The 25484-nt window shown below is 42.3% G+C and overlaps 1 protein-coding gene across 4 annotated transcripts in view; it reads right to left on the bottom strand.

The window, feature by feature from the left end:
• Positions 1–25484, bottom strand: part of LOC135105808 (uncharacterized) — a 48328-nt gene that overhangs the window by 15249 nt on the left and 7595 nt on the right. For 3 of the 4 annotated variants that reach the window (XM_064014366.1, XM_064014362.1, XM_064014365.1), the window contains exons 2-7: positions 5075–5238; positions 3092–4318; positions 2035–2187; positions 1418–1697; positions 893–1156; positions 351–581 (exon numbers count right to left, since the gene is read on the bottom strand). In XM_064014366.1, coding sequence (XP_063870436.1) covers positions 351–581; positions 893–1156; positions 1418–1697; positions 2035–2187; positions 3092–4318; positions 5075–5184 — 2265 coding nt within the window. In that variant the 5' untranslated portion in view covers positions 5185–5238. The remainder of the gene's footprint in view (positions 1–350; positions 582–892; positions 1157–1417; positions 1698–2034; positions 2188–3091; positions 4319–5074; positions 5239–25484) is intronic. The other variant, XM_064014363.1, reaches the window with a different exon arrangement.

The raw sequence follows: 25484 nt of genomic DNA, 5'->3' as shown, positions 1-25484 counted from the left end.
CTTTCACGATTCAATGTCTGCAGTTTACTACAGGTGAACCAAGATGAATTACAATGCACAAGAAATTAGGCAACTTAGAGCACTGTCTGGATATAGCATGTTTAATACTGTTGAAAGTGGGCAATAAAATTACTACAATACTGAAATGTTTCCTGATGAAAAAATGAGTTACAATCTATGTAGGCCATGAGAAATAAAGAAACAGACAAAAATGGCTCCAGACAATGAATATGACCATCAGCTAAGACTGACATCAGTAAACATGAAGCATGCCATTTACTGAGGATGACATATAGTTCTTAACATTTTCCCTTTTCTTCCAATCTAAAACAATGGTTAACAATTCTCACCTCAGCATTGGGTGTGCAGGAGTGGCGGGTGAACCTGGCATCATTGCCATAGGTCCTTGCATCCACACACACAGTGAGGCCCTCCTTGGGCATGTGGTACTGTAGGACATAGGGTAGATAAGGTTGACTGCTCACAGGTTGCTGAGCATTCCATTGCGAGGCCAACAAGTATTTACCCTGGAACTCAGTAATGGCTGTGTTGGGGGCCAACCTGGTGGCTGCCACAAGGATCTGGAGAAGTATAAAATACACCATCACCAACAGTAAGAGGAGGAGGAGGAAGAGGAGGAGGCAAAGAATTCATGTGAAACAATAGACAAAAGGATTAAAGATAAGATTAACATATTTGAATAAAGAATAAGATACATAAATATTACTATATGGGATTAACAATGGGACAGGAGTAGAAACAGGAAATATGCAACAATAGGAAAATAAAAACAGGATTCCCTTTTAAAATATTTTCCAGGACACGTTTTAACTTCCTGTCCCATGCACTCCATCATATGACCAAACCAAAATGATCTGACAAGAAATTTCACCTTGCTGTCAAACACATCAAACAGTGGCCGAGGGTTGTTAGCCACTCGACAGCGATGACCAAGCACAGCGCCTTGGGTCGAGGCGCGCAGGTCAGGGGAGACACCATTGATGCGGGCTGCATGGACACGTGCCCGCAGCTCTGGAGAGTAGTGGTTGGTGACAGCTGCCTCATAACCTTCCACCCAGGCCCTTAGTCGCTCCACTGGCCCTCCACTGGAGTCATCACTCACACCTTCACCACCACTCTGACTGTTGCTTTTCCGCTGCAAGACAATTGACACATACATTCGAGATAAATAGTTAGACCTGTTTTACAAGCTAACTGCTTGAAGAAACTTGTAATAGAAGACAAAGACAACTACAAAAGACAAAAAGTAACTACAATTCTTGGATTGATACTATAAAGGGCAAACTAATTTTGGAAACAAATAAAATATGATTTTTCATTAGGTTTCATGTCAACAAAATATAAAAGCACAGGATCATAAACATCCTCTAATAAGCTTGAGACATAGGAATCTAACCCTTCTCTTCACCAGCATCCTCCTCTCCTTGTCCTCTAGGCCTGGCAGGAGGCTGTTATTGCACGAGGTGGTTGTGGTGCTGTTGTTGCTACCATTGCCACCTTTCTTTAGAAGTGAGAGAGAACCATTACCACTGCCACCTCCCTTCCGCCCATTCTTCATGTCCTTAATCTGCTTCACCTTTTTCTTCTTCACCACCTTCCTCTCCTGAACTTTGCCCAGGCTGCCCCGACTCTTGGTGGACATTGGGATGTTGTCTTCTGAGTCAGAGGATGATAACCTGGTGGAGAAGTAAATGTAACTTAATAACTTCATCTTTTAACATGAAATCTGTCAATAAAATTATCCATTACTCACTACCTGTAAACCATTAGTCTTCCTGTTCTTCTGAACAATTACTTTTAACTGATAGGACTCATAGTGTTCCTTTCCATGTGTGCCATAACATACAGGAAATGTTTAGTTGCACTAAAAAGAGGGAATATTTTTCAGTACATAATTGGAATTTTCAAATTAACTTCAACATAGCAAAATATTACTGCTGAACATCAAAACAACACCCAGCTGCCCATGTGTCTTGAAAGAGAAAGTGGAAATGTCATTTTTTCATTGCTTACCTGGCCAGGTGTGCCTTGATCTCCTGACGACGCCGGATCTGTAGAGCACGTGCTTTGAAGCGGTCAATGGGCCGTGGATCACATGCCTCACACAGGTACTCGTCTGGGATGTTGTCACGGTCAATCTCCATGCAGTCCACATGCTGCCACACACTGTCAAGTGGAACCACAGCACTTACGTCAACTACTTAAATCATGATCACTGTAATATACTTTCTGGCATGGAGGGAGGTCTCAGAGAGAGAGCAGGGCTCCAACACAGTAAGATAGTGTTGGTAACATCTGATATACTAGTGTGGTATTTCTTTTAGTAGTCTTGTTTTATGAACTGCTTATAAACTGAGATATGTGTAACTCCTTACAAATTAATCACACCAGTGCACAGAACATGGACATCATCTATAATGCCAAAACAAAAATTCAGTATCATGGCTAAATATATAACAGATTTAAAATAAAAGAGAATTCTACATCATTAACAAACATCTCTTACTTTGATAATACTCTGAGTAAATAACATAGTTTGCTACAAGAGCATCGCTCATTAAATCAATTTCAAAAAGGGATGGACACCTATTTTTACTCTACAGCTGAATACAAGTATTGGATCCCCTCTCATTTTGCTGTCAAGGAGGGCCATCACAGACTCAGTGACTTTTATCATAAACAACTAGATTCAACATAAACTCCCTCACTATCAGTCTTATCAAGATAAATATGATTAGCTCTCAGATGCTGTGTTCCTAGCACTTCCTCTATCTCTAGGATGCTGCAGTGATAGCATTTGAAATTAAATCTGTCCAGTTTTAGAGGCTATACAAGAAACAATTCCAGTGTCAGAGCTAATGACAAGAGATGAATATAATGTACAATCTTTACATAATAACAATTTTTGCAGCAGCATTTATCACAAGTAATCTCTCTTGCATTCTGGTACTCAGTAATTTATTCGACAGACTCAACTAAGCATTTCCCTTGTTATACAAGTACAGCATACCATAATAAAAGACAAGAATGAACCACAACACATCCTTGCCAGGTGGGCCAGTATACTCACAAGCAGCGGTCACACTGGATCATGTAGCCATCGTCATGGGAGAAGTCACAAACACACCGGGTGATGGAGTCATCTGCAGGCAGATCATCCCCTTCCCCCTCTGGTGCTGTCTCCGTTTCTTCCCCTGAAGGACCCACCGAGGAGCTGCGATCGCTGAGTCGCGAGTCATCGTCTGTCTCGGTGGAGGGCAACAGGGGTGGTGGGGGGCCAGTGGCAGAGGATGGCAGGGGCTGGTGGTGGTGGGAGTGGTGTTGGGGGAGTTCCACCGGGGGAGGGGGGATGTGTGGAGAGGGGAAAATGATGCTCGACTTGGGATGGGGCATAAACTGCTGACGATGAGGGGGCATGTTGGAGAGGGGGTGGTGGGTCATCACTCCCCCCACTGATAAGGAGGGGGAGGAGAAGGAGGCGGTAGGAGAGGAGGAAGAGTTAGTGGTGGAGGAGGAGGAGGTGGTGGAAGAAGAGGAGACAGTGGAAGAGGAAGAGGAGCAACCCAGGCGAGGTGAAGGACCTGGGTGTTGTACAAAGTGGTGGTGTTTCTGCTGGAGATGTGGAGTGGTGGAGGTGGTGGTGGTGGTGGAGTGGTGGTGCTGGTGTTGCTGTTGCTGGTGGTGAGTATTGGCTGTGGTGGTGGGGTGGTGATGGTGGTGGTGGTGAGCTGTGATGGTGGCAGTGGCAGTCGTGGTAGGTTGGTGATGGTGATGGGGGTGGTGGTGGTGATGAGGGGTGGTGGAGGATGAGGTATGGTGATGAGAGGTGGAGGATGAGGAGGAGGGGGAGGTGGTGGATGAGGAGGTGGCCAAGGAGGTGGATTGGTATGTCTGGTGGTGGTGGTGGTGGTGGTGGTGGTGGTGATGAGGGTGGTGGTACTGTTGTTGTTGTTGTTGTTGTTGTTGTTGTTGTTGTTGTTGATGATGATGTTGCTGCTGGTAATGATGTTGGTAGAGTGAGCCAGAGGAAGAAGAGGTGGTGGAAGAGGAGGTATTAGAAGAGGAGGAAGAGGACGAGGAGGCGGGGGGAGGGGAATGTGGGGGTGTTGGGGGAGGAGGAGCACCATAGTTATGATCCTGAAGAACAAAAGGGAGGTTATAGGTGGAGGTGTGTTTGGAGGAGGAGGAGGAGTTTGAGGAGGAGGAGGAATATGGGGAGGAAGAGGCAGGTGGAGTGCTCATGGAACCACTTGGTGGACCATCCAGCACACGGCCCATACTGTCTGTTGCATTTGACCTGTGGACAGAGAGGATTCTTCACTCTTTCTGAATGGACAACAATAACAAAACACAAGAACAATATCTAAAATAATTATATTACTATTTATAAAAAAAACAGTAGCAAGATTAAAATATATTAATAGTATCAACACAAATGTAATGCAGTTGAAGACATTGAGTAAACCAAAAATAAGAAAATGAAAAGTTCCAATATATATTACCCATACTTTTAAATTCACCTCCTATCTCATTAGCAAAAGTTTTTCCAACAATCAAAAGGCGTCAATTGTTAATGCAATAAAGACACCTGTCTAAAAAGAACTAGACACCAACTCTATTACTATTAGAATATAATAATGTGTATAAGGCAGCAGACTTATAAACATCAGGATACTCACAACTACCATGAATTACCCAATGTGTATCTTTCAGTATCCACACTCAAGTATACTTAGACTGCAATCCCTTCCCAATATACTGTACACATTAAAAAGTAAGTTAATGACAGGTGGTTAAAACAGAACATGTGAAGCTTAGTATAGCCAATGTTTGCAACCACAGTAAGGACATTATGAATAGCTTGCATTAGCTTATAAAATCACAGCATACACAAAAGTACCCTTCCTATTTAAATATACTTGATATTTCTCTGCACCTCTTGCTGAAAAGAAAAGTTGTGCATATAGCAAGCATGCAAGGGCTGCATCTGATGAGAGGAGAGGTAAATTAGAGAGCACATGACTGGGTGGGTGGTTGGGTGAGAGGACAGTACCGAGCGTGGGTGTAGGCGGATAATGTGACATGGTGGGCGGTGGGAGGCTGGGCAGTGGTGGCGGTGGCCCCTCCTGAACTTAGCACCAACTTCTGAACCACCAGTGACATCCCGCCGCTACCTGGCCAGCCACCTTGGCCCGGCCATCCTTGTCCTCACGCTCCCTGTAACAACGGGCCACACACGCTGTACGTACATCCTGAGCCTACACTGAGACTAATGGCTTGGCCACTGCACATCCTGTCTGCAAGCTTTCCAGGAAGGGTTGTGAGATCTCACATTTACAGCAAGAGCTGGAGTCTTCTCAAAATTAAATGAAATGGTGATATCAGAGACCTCATGAACCCTCCTAAGTGAGCTATGCAGCCTGAATGTTTGTCAGGGTAAAGCCATGATAGATACCTCTCCTACACAGTAAACACCCTACCTTACCAATACACACTTCATTACCTGACACAGTTAAATTACACCTGAGATGTAACACCAATCTTCAAAAGTAATTTTATCTACTTTATCAGACTGAATATTGTGCAATGGAAATATCAACATCTCTACATTAACCTGAAAATGAGGATATATATATATATATATATATATATATATATATATATATATATATATATATATATATATATATATATATATATATATATATATATATAAATATATATATATATATATATATATATATATATATATATATATATATATATATATATATATATATATATATATATACATATATATATATATATATATATATATATATATATATATATATATATATATATATATATAAAAGACATCATTGTTATAATAACAATAAACAGTATATAGATACACATGTACAGACATGAAGAATGTCTTTTTAAAATCAAAGGAATGAAAAATGAAACCAATCACACACCATTTCCCAACAATAACAAAACATGACTTGTTACACCAACCCTCACAGCATCCATAACACCACCACCTCTCACCAGTAAAGTAACAACTGTCATCGAGGCAACTAGAACAATAACAACACCTGGTGGGTGCAGCACTCACAGACCTGCATATTTACTTAACACTTCTCTGCATATAACATTTCATGAATACCTTGTGCCTTTGATGGAGGACTGACAAAACTAGGTGGGCAACTTTTACCTATTTCATAAGTCTACATTTGTCTTGATCTCATGAATAACTCAAGCATGTTTAATGGAAGATGACAAAACTATTATATATCATTCCATGAATAACTGTCTTGGATGGATGGATAGCAAAACTATTAAAGAGCCTTGCTCCTTTATTTAACACTACATATGCATTCTGCTCATCTCATCAAAAATTTGTGTGATTGGTGATGGATGCCACATTTTGTGAGTCTTTGTTTATGCATCTCAATTCCACTAGTCTCATGAATAAATGTGTGTGTATCAGGAGGAAGATGACGTAATTAATTTTCCGAGTCCATTTCCAAACCGCATACTTCTATTATTGTCATGAAGCCTTTCCCTCTGCCTCCCTATCACTGACCCTAAAACCAGAAAAATATAGTAAAACAAAACACACCTAGCACAGCAAACACTTCAAGGTAAACAACCACAGTAGGATTTTGCATAAATGGAACCCGGTATTTCTGAGAGAGAGAGAGAGAGAGAGAGAGAGAGAGAGAGAGAGAGAGAGAGAGAGAGAGAGAGAGAGAGAGAGAGAGAGAATCTCAGCTTGCAACCCATGCTCTCTCTCTCTCTCTCTCTCTCTCTCTCTCTCTCTCTCTCTCTCTCTCTCTCTCTCTCTCTCTCTCTCTCGTAACAAGAGCCTTCCCTTACACAAGTGGCTGAGTTACTGACGTCCAGCCAGACTTAATAACAAACATCTGCAGTGACACTCGCTGCACACTTTTTGCTTCACACAAAGAAACGTATATATAATTCCGGCCCGAACAGTTCCGCAACGAAACACACACACACACACACACACACACACACACACACACACACACACACACACACACACACACACACACAGCCCTTCAATAAACCATGAGGCACCTAAAAAAAAACTCCCACCTACAGCGGGTAGTGGTAAAATCTTCCAGGGGAGAAAAAGCTTGAGGGAAAAATGTGAAACGAGTGTTGAAAAAAAAATGAAAAAAAATGTGTTGTGGGGGAAAAATAAAGTAAAATAAAAAGTTGGTGGGAGATGTTGAAACCACTGACACTGCGCCTTTGACGACTCGCACAAGAGATAAAATTAATGAGAGAGAGAGAGAGAGAGAGAGAGAGAGAGAGAGAGAGAGAGAGAGAGAGAGAGAGAGAGAGAGAGAGAGAGAGAGAGAGAGAGAGAGAGAGAGAGAGAGAGAGAGAGAGAGCAGCCGCACACTATTTGTTACGGATATATTCACAAAAATAATAGGCAGATATAAATAAAAAAAAAATTCTGGTGGAGTGAAGACTGTAGACTGTAATGGCAACTGTAATGATAGTGGTTGTGCTCGTAACAATGGTGGCAGAAACCGTACAGCAGTACTACTACTACTACTACTACTACTACTACTACTACTACTAGTAGTAGTAGTAGTAGTAGTAGTAGTACATTATGTTTTCACCATCGCGAGTTTGGTGGGAGGAGGAGGAGGAATAAGGGAGGGGGGATAGAATATTATTACTTCTCGTGTCCAATGAAGACTTACAGTTGCTCCACCACTCCTCTCTCAACACAACCCAGCTTACACCCTAACGCAGACATTCTACTGATACACCCTCCGCGCGCTCTCCTACTCCTCCTTTTACTCTCGTTAACTTGCGCACCATTGCAGTAAGTCGCTTGAGGAGAGAAAGAGGATATGAGAAAAAAAAAAAATCGCATCTCTCTTTATCTCATTCCTCCCGCCTTCTCTATTATGTATATTTGCCCTTAAGAGTCTGGAAACACGTGAATCGATTCTTGAAACAAAGAAGGTAGTATGCAATGATGATGATGATGATGGTAGTAGTAGTAGTAGTAGTAGTAGTAGTAGTAGTAGTAGTAGTAGTAGTAGTAGTAGTAGTAGTGGTGGTGGTTGGTAGTGGTGGTGGTGGTGGTAGTATCTTGTGAGTGAAATAAAGATTAAAGTAAATACGCAAAATAAATAAGGATCCATGTATATTCCTCGTGTCTAGAAATGGTTAAGTCTCTCTCTCTCTCTCTCTCTCTCTCTCTCTCTCTCTCTCTCTCTCTCTCTCTCTCTTAATGACGTAGATCCTCATATATACACCCCCAACCCCTACCAAGCGGCCCCGAACCCCAGCCCCCCCCCTCTTCCTCTTCCTCCTCCTCGCCCGCCATCAGCGAACAAAAAATTCCAGTCTGCAACTCCGAGTGTTGGACGGTGGTGGTGGCGATGGCTGTGGTCCCAGCAGGCATAACACTCGCTAGGGAAAGTGTCAATAATCCATCTTGAAGGGCGGCAGCAAACCAGAGGAGGCGGAGAGGGAGGAGGTGGTATCAGTGGCAGTGGTGGTAGGAGGTGGTGGTGGTGGAGGAGGTGCGGAAAAGGTGGCCAGTCTCCATTTTGAAGCAGTGCGTATCGATCTCAGGGCGCCATTGTGGGACTGGTTGTCATGGTAACGCGTGACGTCACATGCGGAGGCGGGAAAGGCAAAGCTGACAGGAGAGGGAGGGAGGGAGGGAGGGACGGAAGGAGAGGCGAGGGAGAGTGAGCGAGTGAGAGGCAAGGGAGGTCGGAGGCGCGCGAAGGGGTGGCTGTGTTCCTTTGTTGGCCACGGCGTTATAAGCTCCCGCCCGCTCTGCCTGCCTGCCTGTGTGTGTGTGTATGTGCGTGTGTGTGTAGTTATTTTTATTACGATTATTTATTGCTTGCCAGCCGTCACCCCTCACCACCACCCACACAAATGGACCCTCTCTCTCTCTCTCTCTCGAAGAGAAAAGACGGACGTATGAAAAAATGACTTCCCAATATAACTCGCCGCCCATGTCTGTCACTTCACTACATCGTACTAATAACTTTGACATGTCCCAGTCCTAACCAGTTTGACAGGTGGAACTTCTTACGTAGCGTATCATTTTTTTTAATCAAGTTCATAACGACGAGGATAAAAATAAAACTTCGCAAGGTTGCCACTTACTCCTCTATACCATTTTATTGATGTCTATCACCCCCGCCCTCTCTCTCTCTGAGTCACGAAGAGTGGGAGTAAAGGGGGTTGGGGGGCAAGGAGAGAGAGGGAGAGAGCGAAGATACAAGAGCAATGACCGACCACCACCGCCACTGCCATCACCAGCAGCACCATAATCACCAGTATTGAACTACTCTTCCCTGGAGGAGGCAGCAGAGGTGGCTGTGGCAGCGGCGGCGGTGGTAGTGGGAGGCAAGCAGATCCAGCAGTGTGGGAGTAGACGCCGACAATTACAGGCAGCATGGGGGAAGCAAACGGTGGTGGTGAGGTTACAGTGTTGTGATGAAGTTAATGTGGTGGTGGTGCGGTGACTGTGATCGTGGTAGTGTGGCGGCGGCGGCGGCAGCAAAATGCCTTTCACCGCCCACGGCATCCACCACCACTACCACCACCGCCGCCTCGCACGAACACCAGAGAGAGAAAGAGAGAGGGTGGACCTGCTGACTCCTCTTTTTTTCCCTTACACACACACACACACACACGAAGGGTGGAGAGCCGCAGCAGCAGTATGGGCAGCCAGAGACAACCTTGAACCTCGACCTGCTGCTGCTGCTACCACTTGCCCAGTTTAAAGCTGCACCGAGCACCTGTCGAGGCTCCTGCTGCTACTGCTGCTGCTGCCCCTGCTGACACACACACACACACACACACACACACACAAATCGTTCAATATTACCAATGCACTGCCATCAACAACACCAACCTGTTGTTACTCCCATTACTAATACCATCACCATTGCCACCAATACTACTTCCACTTCACCACCGCCATGCACCAACAGTCTCCGTGGCCAGGTCTGGTTGTGGGCGACGAGCTTGCTAGACCATGGCTGAGTAACCTTGAACTTCACTTGTGGGTGTGACGGGCCCACGGCTCGACTCTCGGCTCCCCCACGCCTCCCCCTCCCCAACACACAGGTAGTAGTGCAGGTAGTGACTGACTGTGTGTGTGTGTGTGTGTGTGTGTGTGTGTGTGTGTGTGTGTGTGTGTGTGTGTGTGTGTGTGGTCATAAGCTAGGAAATTAGTGAGCGTTGTATATCATACTATACTGACGGTCTGCGTGACGCTACGTTATTTGGCTGTCAGGTAATGCAAGGGAAGGCAAAGCAGATCAAAGCAAAACGAAGCGGAGCAAACCAGATGAAAATGAGACGAACCAAGGCAGACTAAAGGAAAAACAAGCCAGCGAGAGCTCGCACACACAACATAAGCACGGGGGTCGAGTGGCATATAATTATATTAATCCACATGAAGTAGGACGCAGGAAGGAGGCGGCTGCGACGTCGACTAACAATACTAATTCCCAGAGGCCGAGCGTGTTGCGGTGGCGAAAACCCCGTTCATACCGTTTGAGAGAGAGAGAGAGAGAGAGAGAGAGAGAGAGAGAGAGAGAGAGAGAGAGAGAGAGAGAGACGCAAAGGTTTATACACTAAATCGCGAGACACTGACAGCGATTACCAGCAAAATCCTGACGCGTGCACGAAAAGGGATGAAGGCACGCCAAGGGGTACGAGGAGGGCGGAGGGTGACGGGCGCCTGACAGGGAGGGTGAAGGACAGGCACAGGCACACTGACGGGAATTAGAGGCAACTTCAGGAAACCGAGTGAGAGCCTGGGTGGGACGCAGAGTAAACCGTCCTTACTCCAAAATCTGCTACAAGTTCCGTTAAAAATGCTAAAAAAATAAATAACAAAAAGCCAGAGAACCACATTTTTTTTCTACGAGATTTGATCAAAATAATAATAGATGCCTAAAGGAAGTTTCATTTTCTCTTGTCTGTGTTCAAACTCACTCAGTGAGACTTAAATTATTACATGTCGATGGTTCTAAATTATTATTGACAAGAGGAACACGAGAAGAGTGAAAGGAGGAAGAGGAAGATGAGGAGTGAAGATGGACAGACTATCCAGTTCTACCTTCTCCTCGTCCCCTTCCTCCTCCTCCTCCTCCTCCTCTTTAAATCCTTCCTTAGTTTGTCAGGATACAACATGCCGTGTGTGTGTGTGTGTGTGTGTGTGTATATACGGACCTAGCAGCTGGATGACCTTGGGCCGTCCTATGATACACACGCACTGACAGACACATACAAGCCCAAGCGAGCGCAGGAGGGAAGGGGAGAGAGAGAGAGAGAGAGAGAGAGAGAGAGAGAGAGAGAGAGAGAGAGAGAGAGAGAGAGAGAGAGAGAGAATACATAGACGAATTTCTATCTTCCCCCTCCTGTCTTTCTCAACTATAACGAGCGATAAACAATCTCTCTCTCTCTCTCTCTCTCTCTCTCTCTCTCTCTCTCTCTCTCTCTCTCTCTCTCTCTCTCTCTCTCTCTTGCATTTAAATCTACACAACACACAAACAACCACTACATTTAAAGCCCCCAGTAAGAAAAGTAAAGAAAGAAAAGTAAAAAGGAAAGACGCAACGAAATAAAAGGATGTAAAACCTGCGTAATAACATTAATAATAATAATAATAATAATAATAATAATAATAATAATAATAATAATAATAATAATAATAATAACACGAGATGCAACATGCCGGCCAGCCAGTCAGGCAGCCACAGAGGAAGAACTGGAGGTAAGGGAGGAGCGGCCCGACTGACTGGTTGGATGGTGATGGTGGTGTGTGGCGGGCAGCATGCCAACACCCCTCTAACACACACACACACACACAGGTGCAGGGCCACAATCAATAGTTTGTTACTTGAGAGAGAGAGAGAGAGAGAGAGAGAGAGAGAGAGAGAGAGAGAGAGAGTGCACAGTATTGTCACCACCATAACCTGCGAGACTGAATAAACCCGCTGATGACGGGCCAGCCAGACCAGTCAGACACTTCCCCGCCTCCCCCTTCACCTCAACACGTGGGGACTTGCCGCCCTGCCTCGCACACCCCCTCAACCCAAGTCATTCGCACACCCCTTCACCCCGCGCCCCTCTACCTGAATCTCGCTCTCCCTTTCTTGTCACACCACCAGGGAAGTGGCTGCCCTGAGCATGCGCGCGCGCCACACACACACACACACACACACACACACACACACACACACACACACAGCTATAAATCTTTCTGTATGAAAAAAAAAAAGTATTATACGTCACAGAACAAAACTAATAATTCACAGTATAAAACCAGGTCACCATCACCACTATACCACAATGATACACTGCCATATTCACTGCCGCCGCCGCCACCACCACACCACCACCAATAACAAAAACACTACTGAGGATGAATTTTATATATAAACACATTAAACTGGTGTTACTTCAAACCAATACTAATAAACAAGTCTACCCTGAAGTGCTGAAATGGCCAGGGGATAAAATTTCACCTCGATTCCAACATAGATCAGGTTTTCATTAATTTCACTTTTCATATCTTACATGAGAAACGTGCGCAGAGTGAGGTGTTATTTGAGTAAAGAATGAATTATTCGACTACCACTTAACACAACAGCCACTTACAGCTATCAGATAAGACAGACATATGTATCCGTGTCGTGATCACCTTCAAGAAACAAACCACTTTCCTTTTCCCTGGCTCACTCACGCCTTTCTCAATCTTACTGTGGAAAATACTTGAACCCATTACACGAGAAATCACAGCTTAAAAATTACATAACCAAATCTATGCTTTTACAACCAGAATACTAACAAACATTTTATCATAACCAGTTTCTTTCATAACTACTAAATACATAAATCACGAAGAACTAACAACTGCTTAAAATCAACAAGGAAATTCTCTCTCTCTCTCTCTCTCTCTCTCTCTCTCTCTCTCTCTCTCTCTCTCCTCTCTCTCTCTCTCTCTCTCTCTCTCTCTCAGTACAATTTTTCTTTCTCCCGTCCCCAAAAGAATCGGCAACACTTCCCCGGCTTGCTTTATTTTGCAAGGCTCACTGTTAACACAACCAAACTTCTTCCTTCCCCTTCACCAACACACCAGCTCGGGTCAATACAAGGTCAACGCCCCTCACACAAGTGAATGGGGGAAGGCGGCAGGAGGAAACGTGTCTCTCTGTGCCATTTAGCCTTCTCTGGTCAGGTCACGAAGCGAAGAAACAAGTGATGGTGCCCTAACTTCGATTTGTGTTTTCTCTCTTTTATAATAGCTTTAAAAAATGTGCAATGCATGAAGTTGGTGGTAATGGTACTTAACTTTCCTTCCCTTTGTTCCTCTTTTCCAACAGATTAATATAATGTGTAATGAGTGAAGATTTACTGTTTTCTTTCATCTTTTTCTTGCTACCACTGATGGGTGTTAAGATAAGCACTTTATTCATTGCGATGATATCGTCTTCCATTATTTTTCTTTATAACATCTTTATAAATAAAAGAGTGCAAGGCTGGAGATTTACCACTCATTTCTTTCATCCTTCACAAGCTAACTTTAATGTGTAACTGAAAAGTATGTACTTGATTCAGCTTTATAATCACCAAAGATAGATATGTACAACCTTACTTTTCTTTCTAACACCTTAAAACAAATGACTGCATGGTTTAATTCTACTATTTTTTTTTTTCAAGCTAATAGTGGTAAGTGAATGAATGAAAAAGCACCTCATATAACCTTAAAATGCAGAAGACAACTCTACCAATCTTTCCTTCCTTAATTCCTCATTGCAACACACAATGATGGGCACTTCCTTCACTCACACTGAGAAGAATACTTGACACTCCTACTACTCGCATCCAGGAAAGGTTTTGCTCAACCAGCACCACCAAACAAGGATCTGCATTCCCTCCACTCACCCACTTGCACCACCACCACTAGTACCATACCTCCAGCAATGCTCCCCCTCACTACATCACCATAATGTCTAGACCTGTCTCTCTCCCCTTTAGTGCATTACCATTCTTATATCCTCCCATCTATTAGAAGCAACAAAAAGGGCACTATTTGCCTCCCTCCCTTCCACTAATACACTGCACCGTATTGCAATATCCAGACCACTAATGTTATCAGCACCACTACCCCCCTGCTCATCCTCTTACCATTACAACTACCATCACAACAACTAAGCAAATGGAGACATGTGTAAGGGAGTAATCCACTGCATTCCACCTGGTCTAGATGCCTTGCTTCAGGTGTTCCCCCAAGGGCACTCCCCAGCAAGCCACTCCCATTTGTCTACCTGCGTGCCATACCCAAGTCTGGGGATCTCCCAACAGGGAAAACCCTAATTAAAAATACCACATTACAGAGAAGTATGTATGTATGTATATATATTTTTTAAAATTTACTTTTACACACACACAATGATAAAAATTGTGTTTCATATCCTGACACACATAGCCATATTTCATTATCCCCTTTCACCCATTTGTTGCAGGCTGATTGCTCTGGTGCACAAATGCTAATGTAACACAGCCCCATCACAAAAACAAAACAAAAGCCTCACCATCACATCACACAGGACCATCATCTAAACATAACACAATTCCACCACCAAACTATTTCACACAAGCCCTCACAATTGCAACACAACACAACACAACTGCAACACAGCACCAGGTGAGGAATAAACTAAAACAACACAGGGCACACATCCTCTCTCACAGCACCACAACACACAGACACAGTTTACCCTCATCATAAAACCAGAGAGACAGATGGCTCCCAACACAACACAAACACACATACACAAAAAAACTGCAGTAATACAAACAAGACAAACAGTCCCACCATGATGCAGCATTTTAAAAGTGAACAGTCATATGACAACCCTATCACAGAACACACATACACCCACCAGTGATCCTCATGCAACACAAAGCCCTACTTCCACTTCATACGTCACAGGAAGTTGTGTAACACATATATAATATTTCACACTCTGTACTGCCCCAAGGCCATTCCAGAGAGAGAACAGGAGTATCAGGCATTCAAACCTGCCCATACACAAAGATATATATGAGGTATCTGGTAAACACAGGGATAACAATGTAATACTCTAGTCTATCTCAAGTTTGTTTCCACTTATGCAACTCTATAACTGCAATACACTACAAGAATATCAACATAAGCTCTATTGACTTGAAACCTCATGTGCTGCGTATTAACACATACGTATATCAAATAACACCAGCTGGAGGAGGGGATGAAAGTGTAGGAAAACATAATACAAATGGAATGAATGTCAAGTATAATGAGGCATTCATAGAATACTCATTCAGGAAATGATGCACAGGAGGAAAAAGCAACATGCTGCAGCTTTGTGGTTCCATTACAACCACAAGACTTACATCATGATGCTAAATAATCTACAACTTTCATTTCCTTACAACTTCTATTTTCCCCATCTCTCTCTCTCTCTCTCTCTCTCTCTCTCTCTCTCTCTCTCTCTCTCTCTCTCTCTCCTCTCTCTCTCTCTCTCTCTCTCTCTCTCTCTCTCTCTCTCTCTAACGAAAAATTCAGGCATCATCCATGTAATATAACTACTCTTTACATAATTATAGTTTAAATATATACAACTTGGCAGCATAATCACCACCCAGTCAAAACACAAAAACGAAATGATAAAAAAAGGGATGCAGAGTTGGAGTTGGACAGGAGTGCTTGGGGCAGAACAGGGTGGAGTGGTGGCGTTGCTTTGTTCCCAAGGGTGGGTGAGGGGGGCTGGCAGTTACAGAGAGTGAAGTGGTGGAGCTGAGGCAAAGACAGGAGGGGGCTGGTGCATGGGAGGCAGGCATGTACAGTGAAGTTGAGGAACAACATGGCCACAGTGAAGGGTGGTGGTGTGATGGCAGCAGCAGCGAGCCATGATAAAAGATTAAGTCTGCATCGATCACTGGGAAGACTTGATGCTGTGTGCTCTGATTGCCTGCCTGCTCCAAACATACAGTCAAGGCTCGAAGTGGTAGAAAGTTAGGATGTCTGTTGGTTCCCATATTTAGCTTTCAGAAAAATGTGTTTATGTCGGTGTTGTAAAATATAAAGGGAATCCAAGACTTGGTGGGGATTCCATTAGGTAAGTGTTGTGTTTGCAATTATTTTATTGATGAATGTGAAGTCAGGTGGATTTCTTCATTTTGTAGTAGTAGTAGTAGTAGTAGTAGTAGTAGTAGTAGTAGTAGTAGTAGTAGTAGTAGTAGTAGTAGTAGTAGTAGTAGTAGTAGTAGTACAGTAGCAAGAGTGGTAGTGGTGGTATCATCAGCAAGGTTCACGCATTCCTAATCATGAAGTGACAACTGATACACAGCAACAGAAAAAGGTCAAATGAGCATCCAAAACAGGAAACACAGTAAAAAAGGGAAGGTGGTAGTGGTACTGATGGCGGTGGAGGTGGTGGCAGAAGCAGCAGCAGCAGGACTTGTTTGCCCAAATAAGAAGTGAACATCATTGACAGAGTATTCAAATGGAGTCTAATACCAATGATTATAATTACACATTAATCTATTGTGTACCTGTCCATGAATGTGCAATAACAATCTGAAGATGCTGACATTTACAAACAACAAAAACAACACAACAACAATAATAACCCGCTCACCTAAACACCCAGGTTTACCTTCCCTGGTACAACTTCCTAACCCAACCTGAACCAAAACAATACTCATCCAGGATGGAGGTAATCAAATGCACAAAAACCAGACCTTACCAAACAAGGCCACACACACCACACACACACACACACACACACACACACACACACACACACACACACACACACACACCACAACTTTTAGTCCCATTCTGATTAAAGCACCACAATAGCAAATGAGAGAGGAGAGAGAGAGAGAGAGAGAGAGAGAGAGAGAGAGAGAGAGAGAGAGAGAGAGAGAGGAGAGAGAGAGAGAGAGAGAGAGAGAGAGAGAGAGAGAGAGAGAGATGAGAGAGAGAGAGAGAGAGAGAGAGAGAAGAGGAGAGAGAGAGAGAGGCAGACAATTTCCCACACAGACAAGGAAAGTCCACAAGAAGAAAGGTCAGCCAGGAACCACACCTCTTGGCAGATGCTTTGTTGACGCCAATGATGACCTTTGAGGGAGGAGGGAATGAGCAAGTGGGGTGAGATGCAGGACCACTCACACACAAACACTACATGGTAAGTACAAGGCAGGGCTCAAAATACACCACAATGCCACATTCCAGCAGCTACTTGCTGCTCAGCTTGGCTCAAGCTGCTCTCACACAACCCCATGAATTGTCAACAAACTTCAGGAATGGACATCTAACATCACTACCACTATCACCATAGTGATAGTGCTTACCATAGTAAGCAATAGAATGAAAACAAACAACCCTTCACTGTGTTACATTATTTTTTATTTTACATCAGAGGCTAGCCAAGCATTGTAAAAAAAAAAAATATATGAAAAATTCATCCTCAATTGCAACTCTCTCTGAAAGTTTGCATAGGTTGGTCCAGAAAGGATTGGCCACCTAAGTTTCAAAGGTTTTCTTGATACTCCACTGCAAGTTTGCTTGACAGTGTAAGTCAGTCTGGTTAGCAATTAGGGTGTGTTAGCAGTATCCCGAAGAATATTATTCTCAAATTCATCCTCTCCCTGCTTCACAGTGAAAACAAGAAGGCAGACCCAAAGTTGCAACACATTGATTCAGCAACAAGTTTGTACGAGTAGTGTCTATCTATAATTCAAAACACTTTGTTGCTGCACCTGTCTCTCATTTGAGAAGTCTGCAGTGGCATTCATTATTCATCTGAATGTTATTGATCTTTTCCTTTGTCTGGGACCCCAACGGAAGCAATAAGTTAAGACATGAGGGATGCCACGTCCAAACAGTGTGCAAACTTCAGCGCCAGAAATCTTTGCCTTCATCCAAGTATTCAACAAAGTTAAGACAAGGCAGGCAAACATGACACAATCTTCTAAATAAACTAAAGTGCCTCATTTTCAATCTCTTTTTATCCTGAACACACCAATGTAGTGACAAGAATCAAATATACCCACAGATAACAAACTTTCTCCACTAACTAACACTAACAGCATTTCTTTCTTTACTGTGCTAATAATAGATAGAGACAACAATTTTAATCCACAGATAACAAAGCACTACTGTAGTCCTTGCACAAATACTTTCTTCCCAACGCACGATAAAAAAATCCATTCCCTGATAACAAAACACCACCCATTTCTAGACAAACATTACCAATTTTTGCTGTTTATCAATATCGATTTTTTCTGTTATGCTTATCAGTGTAATAACAACTGATAGCCAACCACACAAACATGGGTATGAGTATTGTAAGATGCTGCCAGAGCTCATGGCTGGTAACTAAACCCCACCACGAACAAAAGGCACACTTGTTTTACATCTGTGGTCAACAACTGGTGTCAGCCTTGGGACACCTAAATCTACTGCCAGGAAGAGGTTACTGTGTGCTCTGCTATGTCTGTGGATGCATGAGTAAATGCAAGAGAGCCAGTTAAGGTTTAGTAATGGACACTCAAGGTTAGATAAGAAAATTAGCTTGCCTTGGTACAATGTGTAAGTGACAGAGTATTTAACAAGCACAACACCTATTGCTTCCAAAGTGGTCTGCCCTCAGAAATACCTTCCTCAGTCTCTGTGAACAGCAGCCAAGTTTACCCAGTGTTTGTTACCTGAGGCTAGTGAGTGGGGTAGTGTCTAGAGAGGAGCCTGCTGGCAACTCAAGAGCCCTGTCTGATTCCTACAGACCCATGAACACACCTGTATACTAAACAAAAACTTTCAACTTAAATCAAACCCTATTCTCAGCTAAACTATCAAAGGTTAATCTCTTTTTACTGTAGAGCCAAGAGAGGAATTTGAGGATTAACCTTTTTTTCTGTTTAAAATGAAAAGGCATCAAAATACTGTTTGTGCCTCTGTAAAGAAGGTACCAAAACTTGAACAAGCTTCTCTAATATTCTCCCATCTTACTGACATCAAACACTACAATCAAGGAGTGACGACCTGGCATGGAAAGCACAAGCAAACACTGATGTCATGGCAAAATGTAGAGCTATGCACCAACTTGAAGAGTATAAAAACATAAGAAAATAACCAGACTTCAAAAGGCCACCTGACCTCCATAAGGGAGCTCCTGAATTGTATCTGTCATCAAAATTAGGAACCTATCACAATCTACTGATATACAAAACAATGAAAGTGGCCACCAATTCTAAAATCCTCTTCCCCTTGACAAGTGCACCTGTCATCATTTAGCACTTGACAAGCAGTTCAATAAGAAGAGAGAGAGAGAGAGAGAGAGAGAGAGAGAGAGAGAGAGAGAGAGAGAGAGAGAGAGAGGAGGAGAGAGAGAGGAGAGAGAGAGAGAGAGAGAGAGAGAGAGAGAGAGAGAGAGGAGGAGAGAGAGAGAGAGAGAAACATGGGAGGCTCACTAACATTCCTGTTCATGGGAAATGTTCATCAGTCACCAGGGATCATGGTGATGAGTTGGACAGCCAAACACAGTGATGGACAAGCTGATACAGTGGTAACCAGAGCCTGATGCAGCAGTGAATGGAGGTACAGACACAGCAGGAAAAAGTGATGGATGCTGCAATGAATGGGAACACAAAACTGCTGCGAATGATGCATCAGCACTCCATTAAATATGTACAGATATTACAATAAATGCAACTGATATGATGAATGGATAAGGTGGAAACATGTACCCAGCCCAGCAATCCACTACCAGCACACAGCAACCACTGAATACAGACAGCATCAAACGACATCCAGACACCAATTAAGGAGCTTCCCTTGCATTCAATCGTTTCAAAATACCAATAAATCAATCTTTCACATTCACTCAGACTGGATGGAAAATATAAAATCTCCAAACTCTTTACCTCAAACAATCTTTTTTTTTGCAACTTTCCAGTGCAGTACATGGACATGAATTGTAACATGTAATATTTCCATGTTTTCTCAGGTAGATTATGGATGTTAACTATGTTGCAATTGTCACTACACCACAACCCAGCATGAACCTTCCTTATGTTACAACAGCCAGGTGATTACAAGGTGGTCAGCCCACATCCACAGCATTGATATCCATGGCAACCAAGCACCAGAGTGAACTAACACTTGAAACATTGTCCGGGATACATTAATGCTGCACACTAACAGAAATAAGGTACACAAAGTTGAATCCATCCCCTTCCCCCCCCCCTCTCTCTCTCTCTCTCTCTCTCTCTCTCTCTCTCTCTCTCTCTCTCTCTCTCTCTCTCACACCACACACACACACACACACATACAACAGGATATCCATGTCATTACATCCCAAAAACAGGAACAGTCCAAACAACACCTGCACACTCATCATGATGCCTCACTGGTACATTACTCTCCTCTCTCCCTCCCTCCCTGCTGTCATTTACTGCCACAATCACAGGGACAGAAGTGCTGCCCCTACCACCACCATCACTGTTGCTCATCACCCCCTGCCAAACTGTCCCCTCACCGTGCTGGGGCGGGCAACAATGAATCACAACACCAGTGCTGTTCAGACAGCCTAAACCCCTACAGCTCCTCTGGTGTGAGAGATAACACCTGATATCAGACCATAATTATCATCCAGTGGCTTCCTTTCCTTCCTGTCCCACATCCTCATCATCATTTTTTTATCAGAGATCATTTCAATTTTTCACCCTCCAATACATTCTGTAGCAATACTTTAAAATATTATCTTATCAACTTTTTTTTCAATGTTATACGATTTCAGCTGTTACAATGCCACTAAATTATATTAATCATCACCAACATCACCTACTTGTGGAAAATTAAACAAGTTATACATACAATATACATCTGACATTTTGTGATTTATATAGGTAATGCTAACAGGAAAAAGTGTGGCTTTATATCCTGAATAATTTTACCTATAACCTACTGGAGTTTCAGGATTTGTTCAATGGCTATAGCAAATACAACAGATCTTTTGGAATCCCAAACTTGTGGTAAGTTTTATGGTAAGTTTTATGGCCAAAGTTTTGACATCCCTTAAATCCTATCCAATATTTACATTCCCTGAGAGAGAGAGAGAGAGAGAGAGAGAGAGAGAGAGAGAGAGAGAGAGAGAGAGAGAGAGAGAGAGAGAGAGAGAGAGAGAGAGAGAGAGAGAGAGAGAGAGAGAGAGAGAGAGAGAAAGAAACTGCTAACACACTTCACCCTTCCTTCCTCATCCACTGGCATCTCACTACATTGGCATCAAGGCGTGGGTGGGCAAGTAAAGGAGGAGGGAGAGGTGCCAGGTGCCAGTGTGTCTGGCTCCAAGGAATCACCACAGTGTATCTCCCATGCACCTCTGACATCTAGTACAGTCTGTTGAGTATATACATGTGTGCTGCAAGAGAGGAGGGCATGTAGTCACATTATCAACAAGTATTAAGTCTCTCAGAAATGTGAATCAAGCAGGAAGGTGTGTGTGTGTGTGTGTGTGTGTGTGTGTGTGTGTGTGTGTGTGTGTGTGTGTGTGTGTGTGTGTGTGTGTGTGTGTGTGTGTGTGTGTGTGTTTACGATTTACCTAGTTGTAATTTACAGGGCCTGAACTATACTCATGTGGTCCCATCTCCATATCTACACTTGTCCAGTTTTTCCTTAAAGTGGTGCATACTCATCGCCAAAACTACATCCTCACTTAGCCTGTTCCAAACTTATATATTTCTCTGTGGGAAACTATGTTTCCTTGTGTTATTCAACCATCATCCTTTTCTTATTTTTTTTTTCCTGTGGCCTCGTGTGTATCTCATATTTTCTACTTCTCTTAGCAGTAGTTTCTCATTATCAATTTCTTCCACTCTATTCCACAATTTATATATAAGTATTAAATCTCCCCTTTCTCTTCTTTGTTACAATGTTGGCAAATTTATTTCCTTTAACCTGTCTACATATGTTAACTTTTCCAGTTCTGGAACCATCTTCGTTGCCATCCTTTGTATTATTTCTAGTTTTTTACATGTTTCTTCTTGTGGGAAGACCACAATGATTCAGCATATTCCAGCTTTGGTCTAATCATAGTGGTAATTATCTTTCTCATTATATCTTTATCCTTGAAGAGGAATGCTGTTCCAATATTTCTCACCATTCTATATGTATCTCTGAATATCTTTTCTACATGTTTCTCTAACTGTTGACTATCCTGTATTATCACTCCCAGATCTTTCTCTTCTTGTACTTTTATTATTTCTTCATTTCCTATTTCATATGTCCATTTTGGCCTCTTCATTTTTTTCTCATTAAATTCCATCTCCCATTTCTTACTCCAGTCCCAGATTTTATTCAAGTCCTCTTGTAGAGTTTCACAGTCTGTTGTTTCTTATATGTCTTTGTAATTTTGCATTGTCTGCAAACAAACTTAAGTAACTCTACTCCTTCAGTCACATCACTTAAGTAGATCATGAAAAGTATTGGTGCTAGCACTGATCTTTGTGGTACTCCATTATCTAGTTTTCTCCATTTTGGTTTTACATCTTTTACCACCATTCTCATTTCTCTTTCCATTAATTAACTTTCCACCCAGTTTTTTTTTTTTTTTTTTTATCAACCTATATTTTCTACCTTCCACAGTAGCCTGTTGTGGGGAACTCTGTCAAAAGCATTTTTTAGATCTAAATACACAGTCTACCCATTTATCCCTCTCTTGTGTTACATCAGTCACTCAAATAGAAGCTCATCAAATTTGTTACACATGATCACTTTTTGTCTAAAGCCATACTTTTTTTTTTCCTTTTTTTTTTTTTTTTTCCGTCATCATATATTTTTCTACAAATTTTGTTCACTACTTCTCTATCACTTTTTCACATATCTACATACTATGCTGGTCATTGATACTGGTCTATAGCTTAGTGGTTCTTCTTTCTTTCCACTTTTAAAAATTGGCACTATGCTTTCTTTTCCTTAAGTACTCTTCCAGTTGATAATGAGCACTTCATTATGTCATATACTGATTTGATTAATAATTTCCTGCACTCTTTTAAAATGAAACCTGATATTCTTTCTTCCAGTTCCTCCATCATTTTATAAACTTCTTTGATTACTGTAATTTCCCACATTTGCCTTTTTGTCTTCTCATCTTGATTCTTTAAATTCCAATTCTTCTGTAAAAACTTGCTGGAACTTTTTGTTTAGCAATTCACTGTCTTTTGAAAAGTCTTTATATGTTTCATTTCCAGCCTTCAACCTTTCTAGTTTTTCTTTTGGTTTATTTTTTCCATTTATGAATCTGTAGAACAGTTTTAGTTCATCCTTGCATTTTTCAACTATATCTTTCACATATCCTTTCTAGTATCTCTTCTGCTGCTTGTTGTGATTTTAGCCTTATTTTCATGGGTTTAATTTTGCCTTCCAGATAAGGTCCCAGTTAGACAACTTCCACTTCCTTGAATTTAGTGTTATCTTCATCATTTAGTTTTTTCAACAAATCCCTCAGTTTTTGTTTCTTCTTCCTCTCTTTTCAGTTTTTGTTAGATTTTTCTCCTTTATTCTATAAACTATAACACTTTTCTTATCTGCTGCATCTCTTAACAGATCTTCGTCGTTTTTCAGTGCCTTCACTTCCTTTTCTATATATTCATTTTTTCCCAGTTGCTTTTCAATTATTTCCTTAAAGTCAACATTTGCTTTATCACTTTCAATAATCCAGCCTTTCATTTCATCCATGACTTCCTCTCTCACCCTCTTCTTACCCTTCACTAGTTCTGCTTTCAAATCTGTGTATTTTATGTACACTTTTTCATAGTCACGTTCATTCCATGTCACTGTTTGTTATTTAGGCATCTTCATTTTCTCTCTTTCCCTCAAAAAAATCTAGGCTCTCCTCTACATCAAGATCCTTAATTTCCTCCATCTTTTTACATCTTTTCAAGTATTGTTTATCTAGTTTCTTTTAACCTTACTCATCTATCAACATCCAATTTTGACACCATCTTAGTTGCTGCTCTTTGTATCCTTTCCGATATCTTCATAGCATGTCTATTACATTTCCCATCTGACTCTAAGAACTTGCGTACTAACAGAGGAAGTGGTGAGTGATGACAGCACATTTCACGTCTGTCACTGAACTGATGACAGAGTGAAAGCCTACCACACTTTTTCAACCATGCATGTGTGTGTGTGTGTGTGTGTGTGTGTTAGTGGTGCTCATGTCAATCTTGCATCCAAGTCGACACATCACTTAACACTTTTATGCATACTATCAATCCCACTTCCTTTTCAAAATCCCACCTTACAAATCCAGTATCTTCAGGCAGCAGATTAAAAGAAACCACCCAGAAAGTATCACAAAGGGTTATCTCCTCCTCCTCCTCCTCCTCCTCCTCCTCCTCCTCCTCCTCCTCCTCCTCCTCCTCCTCCTCCAGGTTTCCCATCTCCTGTTTCCTCACTAACAATGACCAGCATCTCATCCCATCCAAAGCCTGAGAGGAGGCAGGCACATGAGATGGAAAACATAGCATGCTGCAGCCCTTCAACACCACATACTACTTATGCATGCCAACCCTCTGATAACAGCACATGCCACGGTGATCCCTAAAAGACCAGAGTGAGGCAAGATGTTCACGTCACAATGCAAGTTCTGATGCATTAATCCTGATACTTAATGAAAAGGTATGAGTCAAGAGGAAGACACAGCCACACACTGTAAAATCCTAGTCATGATAATAGTTACCTTGTTACTCAGCACATTAAATAGTGTTATTATTATTATAATGATGAAGTGGGTAAGAACATGTGGTCAAGATTATGCACTGTATCAACTCTGCATTGTAGATAAAAGACAAACTGACTACATTCTGAGGCTACTGAACACTCACAAGCAAAACAAAGCCGTGATATGAACAGAGCACATCACAAAGGCTATACAGGCTAAGGACTCACAAACAGAACAAAGCAATATCACAAGCAGCACAACCATGAAGATTACAATGTTGGTTAATACATAACTCACATTGTAATGTTTTTATGTTAGATCCATCTGCTTCAGGATAATTAAGAAAAGCTAAATAAACTTAACCAACCAAACAATTCACTGAAACTACAACCACAACCTTTACTTTGTATTTCTCTGCCCAATGAAACACATGCCCACACCACTGTAGCAAAACACCAGAAGTAAACACCCCTCCTACTTGTACCCCTCCCTGAAACACTCTATTCCTGTCCCTTTCAACCACTTCCCTGCCATGATCCTTCCACCACATTCCCCTACTCCACATCCCAAACATTCCCCCACTCTTGTTCCTCTCAAACATCCCCTTCCAATGCCCCTTCCAACACACTTCCCCCAAAATCTCCCCCAACAAACATCAAACATCCCACCTAC

This window comes from Scylla paramamosain, chromosome 12 (genome assembly GCF_035594125.1).
Source record: "Scylla paramamosain isolate STU-SP2022 chromosome 12, ASM3559412v1, whole genome shotgun sequence".
NCBI lineage: Eukaryota > Metazoa > Arthropoda > Malacostraca > Decapoda > Portunidae > Scylla > Scylla paramamosain.
The sequence above is the reverse complement of the archived record's forward strand: the minus strand, read 5'-3'. Positions and strand labels throughout refer to the sequence as shown.